General features: G+C 52.8%; 1 protein-coding gene across 1 annotated transcript in view; it reads right to left on the bottom strand.

Moving 5' to 3' along the window:
* Nucleotides 1-12,470, bottom strand: part of LOC126498958 (cadherin-23-like) — a 255,620-nt gene that overhangs the window by 105,246 nt on the left and 137,904 nt on the right. The window contains exons 7-9 of the mRNA XM_050137954.1: nucleotides 10,863-11,057; nucleotides 8,382-8,510; nucleotides 1,574-1,652 (exon numbers count right to left, since the gene is read on the bottom strand). Coding sequence (XP_049993911.1) covers nucleotides 1,574-1,652; nucleotides 8,382-8,510; nucleotides 10,863-11,057 — 403 coding nt within the window. The remainder of the gene's footprint in view (nucleotides 1-1,573; nucleotides 1,653-8,381; nucleotides 8,511-10,862; nucleotides 11,058-12,470) is intronic.

The following is a 12,470-nucleotide window of genomic DNA, read 5'->3' as shown; positions in this document are numbered from 1 at the left end:
AAAGGCCTTTGTAGCCTGGCATGGGGAGAATGATGCCCCTGGTGCCCAGGATGGCAGGCACAGGAAGACATGGGGCTTATGCCAAGTCCTCAGTGGGAAAGAACCCTGTCATTCATCAGGCTCGGTGTGGTCATGAGGGGCTGGGAACAAACTGATAATGATGGAGCCATAACTTACCACGAAAGGCCTCTTTGTTCTCGGCAAAACAGAGGGATCATTAGTAGTGGGGAGAACACTTGTGGCCGATATAAATCCCCTTGCTTGTGGCTGATAAACAGCCCCAAGGGGACAGGGCCTCAGGTGTGGATGGGTCAACTGCATGCTCCGGATCTGAGCCTGTGTGTACCTGGTTGGGGCAGGTGGGTCTTGATATAAACCCAGAAGCCCTTCCAACCAGCCCAGGCTGCTGAGGCACCTGAGGTTCAGGTGGCCCCCAGGACCCGAGAACAACAATCATTGCATGAGTATATATCAGGGTCTACTCTGGGCTGGTCCCTGTCCTGGGTACCAGAATGGGGACATGGTAGAAAGCATCAGAGGGATTCAGCGATGCAAGTACCAGTTCCTACAGATGCTTAACCCAGACTGGCTGCATCTGCTCTCCTTTGGGGCTCATTGGGCTTACAATGCTCACCACAGGAGCAAGTCACATGATCTATAAACCACTTTGACGCAAGTACTCTTCCTGTTCCCAATATATGAGTGACAAATAAGACAGGGACCCAACCAACACAGCCAGCTTGGGAGAGCCTCCCTTTTCCCTCTAGATCCCCATGCCTTTCTCTCTTTTGGGAAATGCTCTGACCATGTCACTCTATTTTCTTGGGGTGCAGGCTGGGGTGGCCTGACTTTCTCCTCCTCCTGATCTGTCTGGCTTGCTTGAATTCACCAGGATGACCCTTCAGAGACTGTGCACTGGACAGGGACACTATGAGCAGGTATGCATGGAGTAGGTACAGAGCCAGTGTTTACGAGTGGGGGTAACTTAGCCCCTGGACAGCGCCTCAGAGCTGTCACGGGTTGGTCTCTGGGTGAGGCATGCCTGAGCTGGGCATCTTCTCACGCAGAGCCATCAATTAAGTCGGTTGCTATTCTCCACGGCCAAGGGATCTATTGGTTGGGAGGGGGCCGCGGTGTCTCCCGCCGTGATACCCTTGTGCTACCTGAATGCCTGTCAGCTGGAAGTGTGACTAGAACACGAAATCAGACAGGAGCAGTTCTATTTGTTCCAAAGTGATGTAAAAATTGCCACCTTTTCACCAAATAAGAACAGAAATCCCAGCGCACGGAAGGAGGTGAGATAAGGGTCACCACATTCCAGGCTCGGAGCCCCAGAAGTCCCGCAGCTTCAGACCTTGGACGGTAGCACACATTCCTCTTCCCAGGGCCCCCAGACAGCACAGCCTTTTAACCCTGTTCCTCCCTTTTAAGTCTGTTCCCTTCCTTTGCAAGGACTGTAACTAGAGACGGGTCTGAAATGCCAGTCCATGTAGTCCACAGCTCCTTGAGCCTGAGCCCCCAGCAGCAGTGGCTCCCTTGGGATATGTGACAAATGCCGCAGACTTGGGCTTACCTGAGACAATCGTGTAGCCAATCCCCCGGGGTCTCCCTTTATCCTGGTCCACGGCAGTGATCACCCGAACAGTAGTGCCCTGGTTGGGGGAGAGAAGGCACTTGAGTCAGTCACCTGCATTCCAGACTGCTATCTTTCTTTGTGGGTGTCCTAGCATTCTTACTTTCCCTCCCCAGGCCAACTCCCAACTACAAAGCTTACCACCCGGGAAGTGGGTACCACGTGACATCACTCCTGACTCCAGGGACTTCGTTTTCAGCCCCCATTCCCTCACAACACTGATGGTCAAGGGACTGGGAGCTGACAGAGTCAGGGAAGGGAGTATGGACTTTCTCCTCCCAGAGCAAATGGTCAAGGACAGGCAATAGATAGACAGTTGCTGAACACATCTGGGGGCGATGAGATGGACAGATGCACAGGAAAGGATGGGTATCCACATAGTCCACCCGGTGGAACCTGGAAAGGGGTGTCCAGATGGCAGCCTTCAGGATGGATCGCAAGGAATTAGCAGGAGTTCCTCGAGGAAAGAAGAAGAAAGGGAAAGCGCCCAGGGAGAAGGTACAAGACAGGCCAGGGCTTGGTTGTGTGTACTTCTAGGAAGGGATGCTGGTAAGTAACCGTGCATTGATGGCAGTTCATTGAATGAACAAGCAAATGTACGCAAGGAAGAAATTGACATCGTCATCACCATGGCCACCACTTGCTGAGCTGTCCTTTGCCAGGAGCAATTGCCATCCCCCTCTCCAGGCTCCCTCACACCACTGCATAGGTCGGCTGTCCCTGTCCACCCTGTACCTGAGGGTTATGTCCTAGAAGGTTTCCCTGGGAGAGGAACAGTTCTGGTGGGTGGAAGTATCCTCCCAGGACTCACAAGTCTGAAAGGGCCCTGTCTGTATCTCACTCGCTCACCTTCACCTCCACTTACTCACCCCTGAGGGGCAAGCGCATCCCTCCCAGTCCTCCCAGGCTAGCTGTGAAGACACAGCAGGAGCTGCACCTCCTCCCCCAGACAGCACTGCTCTTCCCAAAGGCCTTTTCCAGCCACCCTTAGCCTACAGTGCAGAAGATGGAATGCCTCCAAGCTCCCTGAGGGAATGTGGGACTATCTCAGGATGTGTGCAGAGGCCAGGCCATATGGCAAGCAGGCCCAGCCCCTTCTTCGTCCTCTCACCCAGGGAGCAAGAGTTCTGGTTGGATCCTCTGGACCTGTTAAGGAGTTGAATAAGCTATGAGAAGAACCAAGTGGCCACACTGAAAAGCACACCTTCCTAGGCACAGAGGGTTGCTTTAAATGCTGGCCCAGTGAACTCAGGTGCCCCAGCTGCCCAATGTTCTAAAGCCTGGCCCTTTTCTGCAGCTGAAGAAACAGAGGCAGAAAGCCGAGAGACTTCTGGAGATCCCAGAGCAGGGAGTGAGTGAACGGGAAGCCAGCCTCATATTTAAATGCTCTGGCTCTAATGTTCCTGTCCACCAGGTACGGAGGCAGCTGCAGGGTTCTGCTATAATAATGCTAATGTCATTTCCGAATGTCACTGCTCTGTGTCAGGAACTATTCTGAGCACTGGCTCCTGTGGAACTTGGAAAGGCCTACATGCCAGCCATCCCTGGAGATGCCATGTGTTCTGGATTGATCAGGGGCCAAGGGGTAGACTGATCATTTCGCTCTCCCAAGCTTTCTCTCATGGAGCCTGGAGGGCCCCTGACTCATGGGTACATCGAGGCCACCAGGGAAGCCCAACTCTATACTTGAAGGACCTACACAGCTTCCTCCATCATCCCACTGAAGGCTCTTTTGGGGGACCTGCCCACCTAGGGGCTCACTATTCATCAGGGGAGGTTTGGTCTATCCCCAGAGATGGTCCTAAGGGAATACAGCTATCCTGAAGCTTCAACTTCCTGAACTGGCTTTCTAGACATGGGGACTCACCTGCCAGGGCGACTAAGCTCAGAGGTCACTAGAGCTCCAGGGCAGAGTTACTAAACAATACACTTAAGGGACAGGTAGAGATGCCTTGCCCTATCCCAGGTAGGTTGGGCTGGGTTCAAGGGGACAGGGTAAGGCAGCTTTGCTGGTCTTTTTCAGAGACGTCTGTGACCCAAAAGCCCCTCGGTCCTCAGAGCTCCGTGGGTGCCATCCGCATGGGCATTCAGGCCTGGGATGGCAATCGGGGGGGGGGGGGAACACAGCAGAAATGGTTATTTGGGACATGAGGAAGAGGGGTCCATCTCCCAGACAAAGTTGGACCCAAGCCTCTGCCGAGCAAGCTCTGCCAGGCTCTCAATCAGGTTCGGGGTTTCATCTCTTTTTGGGTAAATAAATCCACTTTTAATAAAACTCTGAGCTTTTAATACAAGTGCAGACAGAAGGCCTGGAAACGTTATGAGAAGGAATTAACGAGGAGGTATGGGGGCTCTGGGGAGCCCACGGCTCTTGTTTCAGAGTCTCAGTGATTATATTTTCAATATACTGCAACTTATTTCCAAAGACGAGGACTGGGGAGGAAGTGGTGTACCAGCACAGAGCTGGGCCTCCCGAGGATGAGTCCACGCCTACAGCCTGTGGCTCTGTGGGAGGCGAAGTCCTTGGGGGGCACGACCAGGAGGGTGAGTGGATGCTCCTGCTCCAGCCAGAGGGTTGAAGACAGGCCCCTGCTGAGTGATTCTCCCCTTCCCCAGGCACTCCAGTTGTGAAGAGGAGAAGGTGACCTTCTGGGAAGCAAGGCGACAGGTGACAGGCTTGCTAGGTCCTGTCTCCTTGTGACAAGAAGAGAAGCCGGGGTGGCTAAAGGTTTGAGTCCTGTAACTTTATATGTCCTACGTCTTGGTTTTCCATCTATAAAATGGGTATAAGAGGCTCCACTGTCCAGCAACGGATCTGTATATACACACATATGGGTGCGCGCGCACAGAGAGAGAGAGAGAGAGAGAGAGAGAGAGAGAGAGAGAGAGAGAAAGAGAGAGAGAAAGAGAGAGAGGAAATATAAATGACACTATATATTTGGCCCTAGAGAGCTGCTGTGAATACCTAATGCAACCCTGGGTGCCTTGCCTGGGACTATGCATACATTTGCAAACAATTCCAGCTAGTTTGGACCTGGGATATTGCATGCAGTAAGTTCTATTCTCTAGCTAAGGAGTTTTCTCTACATTTGAACAGCTGGTACCCCACGAGAAGAGCCAGTGAAGTGAGCATCTCCTGGGTACCAACCATGTGCCAGGCATGATGGGGATGCGGAGATTCTCCTGACCCCTCCCCCACAGAGGAGGACATATTCCTGTAGCTTTTAGGAATTTGCTTAAGCTCACCAGGCATGATAGGTAGACAGAGTGTCAGTAACTGGGAAAAGGAAGGTTAAACTTGGAATGAGATGCCCGCTTTAGCAGAGATTGGAGGACCAGGACTCTGACTGGTGGGCAGGAAGTGGGGCATGAGCTGGGACTTCACTAGAAGGAACCAGGTACCTACCCAGTGGCCTGTCCCCAGGGAAGTGGCTGCAGGGGGGCCAGACTGGACCGGTGCTGGGTCTCAGAGACCACTACCAATCTCATTCTCTGCAAGCTTAGCAGGGACACCCCAGCCCCCATTTCTCTGTCGCGATTAAGGACTCGAAAGGTGACATGCAGTTTGCTTTGGAGGTGTGGGGAGGGGAGTTAACTGGGGTGGGGGCTGGCTGGTGGGGACAGCTGGGGACTTCCGACGAGAGCTGCCACAGCAGATTCTGAGGCAGAAAATCCTATTTCTCAGTCCTTAATTCCAGTCAATTCCAGTCAAAGGGCTGATAGGCATCGCCGGCAGTAATTTGTGCAGTCTATCCGCTCTTTTCACCTTCTGTCGGCCCCTCACTGACGGGCAGGCCGACATGCTGCCGTTCGAGTGAGGAAATTAAAATTTGATGCAATAATCCCAAATAAGAAGGATTTTATTAGGTAATATATACACTTTAGATGAAGCTTGCTAGCCCGATACACTGATAGAGGGAGGCATACATGCTGGGAACCACAGATAAAGAGGGGGAGCCGGGAGGGTGGGGCGGGGTCTTGACATGGCCCCAGGAAGCAGCAGAGATAGTGCAGGGCATGAGGGATGCCTGGGTTCTCCAGTCTGGGATATTGAACAGGCCATGCTGCATCCTAGCCCCGGCCGAGTGAAGGAATTGAGTGTGTTGAAATCAACCCGCCACACTAAAGGGACACGGAGATCCAGTTCAAGGCTTGGGAACTGATTAGCAGCGTGGAGACATCAGGCCTGGAACATGTGGGAACTGGCTCAGAGGAGAAAAGCTCTAAGGGATGGGAAAGTCGGGATTCCTCTTCCAGGGAAGAACTAAGAGAAGCAGATCCGTGCAAAAGCTATGGAGCTGGTCAATGCCCAGAGCTGCAACTCAGCTCACTGCTTGGTCTGTCTTCCTCTATTGGGCCACAACCCTTGTGAAAGGTACTTATCATGCCCTCACAGTGTGGGTGCGTTTGCTCCCCCAAACTGGCAGACAACGGGCCACACAACCACGAAGAGAAATGTTAAGATCTCTGAGATAAAGAAGACAATCACATGACAAGCGGCAGAGGGACAGTGGGTATGAAGGAAGACACACATCTGATCTGCTCCACGGGATCCTCTAGAAAAGAAGGGCATAGCTTACTTAGCCCAGGACCTGACACACAGGACACCTAATAAATACCTGGGAGATGGATCTGAGGTTGAAGGAGCGAGTGAGTGCACGCAGGGGCAGAGGAAAACTCTGATATCCGACATAGACGCCTGTGTAAGCTATGAAGGCATTGCCACGGGGACTCAGAAGATGCGTGGGTCAAAGACACAGTCTTGTGACTATCTCACGAAGCAAGGGCTAAATACCTCATCTCATGGCTAATGGACACAAGGAATCATCAGCCACCCCAGTTTGATGTCTGTGAGAATGGGTTCTTTCAGGAACCCCCTGCCCTGCGCCATTTCCCAGGATCTGTGTAGATAGCAATGTGGCTTCACAGGGTTCCTCTGGGGACACAGCCAATCTGGTACCAGGATGCACCAATCAAGTTGGCTTTAAGCATCTTCCCCATACCCTCTCCTGGACACAGAGTATGGGGAGACCCGAGAGTATCCCGAGCCGATGTTTCAGAGACAGGATCTGGATCGCTCAGCCTATGCTCCTACATGAACATTACAGGAGAGATGGGATTGACCGGTAAATTATGTATCTTAGAAGTCAGTTGGATTACAGGGGGTGGGGGAGGTGTCTAACTCTGAGATGAATGAGAGACAAGCCAGGGAGAGAGGAGCTGGGAACTGAAGGTCAGAGGGTCTCTGTGTTGGTAACGAGAGCAAGTAAAAGGGTGAGCTGAGTGGCAGGACAAGAGGGCCGAGATGACCAGAGCCTGAGTTCGTTCGTTCATTCATTCATTCATTCATTCATTCATTCATTCCATAGATGCTTCTCAAATCCCACTACACCAAATCCATCAAAGACCACCTCTGCTGGACCTTGATACCAGGCAAGCATGGCAGCAGACGCTTTCAAGCTCTGAACACTCAGATTGAGAAGCCCAGAGCTAGAGACAGGTGGCAGGCCTTGTCCGAAGATGGCAGTCAGGTCTGGCCTAAAGCTGAGATGCAGGACTAGCAATGCTGGGTTTGGTAGCGGAAAGGAAGGAGAAGTCCCTGGATACGGGTGGACTGAGCATATGCAGCCTGAACTTCAGAAGATAGTGCCCTGATCTACCTAGACGCCGAGGACAGGAGTAGGGAGCCTAAGATGACACCGACTGTTCTCCAAGCAGCTCCAGACACCCATGGCAGCAAGAGGATAAGCATCTTGCTGGCAACTCTTCATTCCTATCTGGCCCCCAAAGCAAGTGACCAAACGCCAGCTCCACACCTTTGGTGCCAAGGATACCTGTAGCTAGAACAACCATAGCACCCAAACAGGGCCAGCTACCCTGGCTGCACTGACTTAGGAACTCTGTTCATACCTACCCCTCCCCATGTGTGGGGCTTTGAGTAGTGCAGAGGGGGCAGGGTAAGGCTCTGAGTATCTTCAGTCTCCAGGGGTCCCCCTCACTTTCCCTTTGAGCTAAGCCCTTCCTTTCCTTTCACAAACACTCCCCTAAGATGCATGTTGAAGCATCTGTCTGGGGATGCGCCTCACTGTCCTTCGTCAGCACACAGCAAACATTCCCCTCCAGTCTGCAGAAGAATGAGGTGGCTACCACAGCAGTGACAATCACCCATATTTTAGCCAGGACCCCAGCCAGGCCTCTGTGGAGTGTATCATGGCCTATTTGTGTACTGAGACCTTCACTGGATCAGGGACAGCTATTTAGTCCCAAAGGAACAAAAGGATAGGCCTGTGGCATAAATACAAAGTCAGACATCACCCCTGAAACCTGACCTTGAGAGTCCCCAAAGGAGGAGACATTATGAAGGGCAGATGGCTCCATGAGCTCTAAAGAATAGATCGGGCTCGAGAGAGGAGCCTCACAATAGAAGGAAGCTGTGTCATTGTGTGTGGTGCTCGTGGCCAAGGGGTGCAGCAGGTCAGTGGAGAACATGACCAGGCAACAAGGAGGTCTGGCTGAGCCTAGATCCACATCCACCCCCAGCACAGGCCAGAGTGCTCATGGGTGTCACTACTCATGAATCAGTTCCCCTATGGTCAGTCATACGTAGCTCTCTGTCCCACGGTACCTTCCAGGGAGCATCAGAGAGATGGAAGATAGTGTAATGTACAAAGTGCCTGGGGTCTCCACTGTCCCTCACAGGGACTAGAGGCAGGGAAAGGACAGCACTGGGGCTGCGGGCAGGACTTACCGGAGGAGAATGCTCATAGATGTTGGTGCTGTAGGGCAGGTTGATGAAGATGGGGTCCATGTCCTGCACATCTGTGATGATGATGGCCAGGTTGGCTAATGTAGACAGGGGTCTGGTCTTGTCTTGATCCTTGGAAGACACAGAGAGAAAGAGAGCGAGAGGACACAGTGTTGGGTTATAAGGGTACTGTGAACACACATGCATATATGCATAGGATGTTGGTGTGTGACCCCTGTATTTACAAATACACACATGAACTCTACACTCCTACAGGGAGTCTCAAAAGCACTAAGGCTCTTTGGCTATCCCTGAGATGTTCAAGAAAATGGAAACAGGACATCCTGGAGAGCGGCTGGTGTTACATCAGGGCTTGGGCTGAGGCTGATGTGTTGATCGCAGGGCCATCAGTTTAGGACTAGTTCTCCTGAAAGCCAGGTGGGTGGGGCCACTATCTTGGGTAGGAATGGCGTTGTTCTCAGCTCCGTTGTCCTGTTCATCCAGGGCCACTGGCCCCCCATCTCAGGACAGAGGACACTAAGATGGGGCCCCTCATCTACAGGAAAGGTTCCTCTGACTCTGCTATGCATTTGCCAGGCAGTAACTTTTCCAGTCAAACCAGCAGGGGGAGCTCCAGGGCTCGTACCATCTGGGGGCCTCCTCGAAGCAGTGCTGAGAGAAGTCAGGAAGGCCATGCATGACCCCGGGACAGGACAGGCAATATTAATTAAGCCACTATACTCAAAAACCTTATCCTATAAAGCCCACTAAGAAAGGAACACTAAAGCCTGTGTTCTAAGACCCTAAATGTTCTGCAGACTGAGGTCTGTGTAACATCCCAACATAACCAGCTAGCAAGACCCAATGATAACAAGGACAGTCATGTCTGCCTGTGTTAGTCCTCACTCCACTCACTCATGTGCCCTGGATGGACCTGGCTACCCACACTCCTGTTCGTGCTCTGGTCTAATCCTACATCCCAAAGCCATTCGGGTGCTGGGTAGAGATTACCCCACAGGACAGATTCACGGGGCAAGGGAGCAGGCACTGGATGGGGTGACTGGGAAGGAGGAGGGGGCACAGATGCTGCTAGTGGGTGTGCCCCCAAAGGGGACCCCAGACTTATAACTCTCCTCCACTCCCAAGTCGGTTTTATTTTATTTTTTATTTAGACTTCTTCCTAGGAAACTAATATGTAATTAGGAGAGAAAATAGAAATTCTTGGCAGGGACCTCCCAGAGAATCAGGCAAGAACCTGGCTTTTCCTGGCTCTAGGAGTCTCTTCAAGTCTTAGCCAAGACTGAATGAAAAGTTCTATCTTTCAAAACTCAACCTAGGCCCGATGCAGGGAACTGGGATGTCAGCTGCCATGTGGAATCTGGGGTTGGCTGTTTACCCTGCAGTCACATGGTGTTAAAGCCAAGGGTCCCCTCTGAAGGCTCACAGGGCCAGGGGCAGGTGCCCTCTCTGCATCAGTAGGGAGCCTGGCTTGGGTGCCCTCTTTAGAGCAGTAGGGGGCAAGACTTAGTGCTATGGGTGAGGCCAGTGGACCATGGAGGAAGAAAGGGTTCCATGACTTCTTTGCTCTTAGCCTGAGCTCTGTAAACAGATCCAAGGGACAACAGAATGTTGGGGGTCACTTCTAGCTTTGCAGGCCACTGAAAAGACAGTTGTGCTCCCAGGGGGTCGTTGGAATGAGGACACACAGGGCTAGGAGCCTGCTTAAGGTATGGCTGACTTAACCCTCAGCCCCTCACAATAGCTAGCATCAAAGGCCCAGGTATATGCTGGGAACTCAAGACTCCTGGCCATGGAGCTTGGCATCCAGAGCCCAAAGTCAGACAAAGCTTTGGATTCCCATTTCTCCTCTCTTAATCAACTGTGGGGGTCTCAATGTTGTCATCCACAAAATGGGCTGAACATTCCTCCTCTATCCTGAACTGGTCCATCTTGCAATTCCCTGGGACTGGGCAGGAGGCTTGGCACAGTGGGCATTCCTTGGTGGGGAAGCATTATTACACTATGGGGTTTTGGTCAGAGGTCTGGACTGCTCTGAGCTTGCTTGTTGGGCAGTGTCAGGGCATATCGATGTTGATAACCCTGCCCTGTTTCCAAGAGGCACCTGCACTGACTGTCCTAAGGAGGTTGCCCGTGCAAGCTAAGCAACTGTGTTCATGGGTGATGTGGGTGAACCACGGAATCGCCCCTCTGCCTCAGTCTTCCTGTCAGTATCTGTAAGATGGGCATCTCAACCATACTCACGAGGTGGGGATGTTTGAAGGTTAATGGAAAGTCTCTTTGGGCTTCAAGGACAATGCCAGGGACACGGTGACACTACTGTTTACTACCACCACCATCACCAGATTCTTTACTGTAAATCCTCGAGGAGCATGGAGCTAAATCAAGTCTCCTTGGAATACCCTGTTTCCTTCTAGATGAGAAGACGCAGATGGTAGGCACTGGCGGCCCAGGGCGGTGACTCACCGTGGCGTTGACCGTGAGCTGGTACGCCTGAGTGACCTCGTAGTCCAGCTCCCGGATCACGGTGACGATGCCTCGGGCGCTGTCGATGGCAAAGAACTGAGACGGGGGCTGGAAGGAGTAGAGGACGCTGCCACCGGCACCCAGGTCTGGATCGGTGGCGTTGACGATGAAGATGGGCGTGCCCACTGGTGTATTCTGAGTGAGAGCAAAGTAAATAAGAGGCTGAGTCTCACTTCACCGGAAGCAGCTGCTCCAGTCAGCCGCCATTCCTCTGGCCCCGCAAAGGCCATTAACCGCGCCCCTGCAGCCAACCGAACCCAGCCTGTCATTTCCATTCTAAGCGGGTTCGGAGGAATGTAAAATGCATGATTTCCTTTTTCCCCTTTTTGATGGCCTCCTGGTGGCTGTAAGAGCACTGGGCTCCAAAGACGGCCTGCTTATCCCAGAGTCCTGGAAGAGGGGCCTTTCGGTCCCCAAACCCATTTCTTGGTGGATCCGCTTCCTTCGTCCAGAGCCCCTTGGCTGCCCAAGCTGCAGCAGATTGCCCTGGAGGGTGTCTAGGAACCTTCCTGTGGGACTCTGCCAAGGGCAAGCAAGAGTGGGAGGTGTGTACCTGGATTGGGGGGGGGGGCTTGGAGTCTCCAAGAGGGGGGCCTCCCCTGCCACCCTGTCAGCTGGGTATCTATGGTTGCCTAGCTGGCTCTGCCTCCGAGGAACATTCCAGGATGCTATAACTCTTGTTCTACCATTCATGTAAGCCCTTGTCCCTTTCTGACTCAGGGTGGTGGGTGAAGGCCACTTCCTCACGAGGCTGGGATGGGGCTTCCACCGGAAGGTTGTATACTGTCCTGGTTTATATGCCATGCCCTATAACTCACCACCCTGGCCTGTAGCCTCAGCCAGTTCTCACCCTCCCTTGCAGCCTGCAGTTCCATTGGCCTCGGAGGGTGCCTGGCATGCAGACTAGTCAGTGAACAGCTCCGTGACACACAGTCAGATCTCGGCAGCACTAAGTGGTTATATTCTGAGCGTCTGCTATACCGCCGGCCCCTGTCCACCCCTGTCTCCACAGTGTCTGCTCATTGCTGGCCGCATGGATTTCTCTACACTGTAGAAAGTCTGGACACACTGGAGGAAAGACACTTGAAGGAGGCCCTTTGCAGGGAGGGGAAGGTGAAAACCACCAGCTATACCTACTTGCTGCAGCACTGGTATGGGGCATAGAGGGCAACTGGTCCAAAGCCACACAGCGTGGAGATGGGCGAGCAAGCAAGGCCTTGGGTTCAAGTGCTGCTGATTCCAAGCACGTGATCTCAACCTCTACAACCAAGGCTGCCCTATAACTACGGCATTGGCTCTTTTGGGTCAACCAGTGCTTCTAGAAAGCCCAGCGACTGAGTTGCTATGGCCCTACCTGAGCTGGCCAATTCTCCTCCATTGATCGCCAAGTATGGGGCTGACGGGACATCCCTCAACACTCTGATGATGGGAACAGAAGACTGGCTGTGGGTCGCCTCTCCCCCAATCACCATTTGTGGCACCCCAGTACCCTTGGCACAGAACACCCCACATAGACTGGCCCCGGATTGCCCTTCATGCATTATTTCC

Source organism: Alexandromys fortis, unplaced genomic scaffold, assembly GCF_014885135.2.
Source record: "Alexandromys fortis isolate MF-2015 unplaced genomic scaffold, M_Fortis_MF-2015_v1.1 scaffold_9, whole genome shotgun sequence".
In the NCBI taxonomy this organism is placed as follows: Eukaryota; Metazoa; Chordata; class Mammalia; order Rodentia; family Cricetidae; genus Alexandromys; species Alexandromys fortis.
Note: the sequence above shows the minus strand (reverse complement) of the source record. Positions and strands in the feature narration are given on the sequence as shown.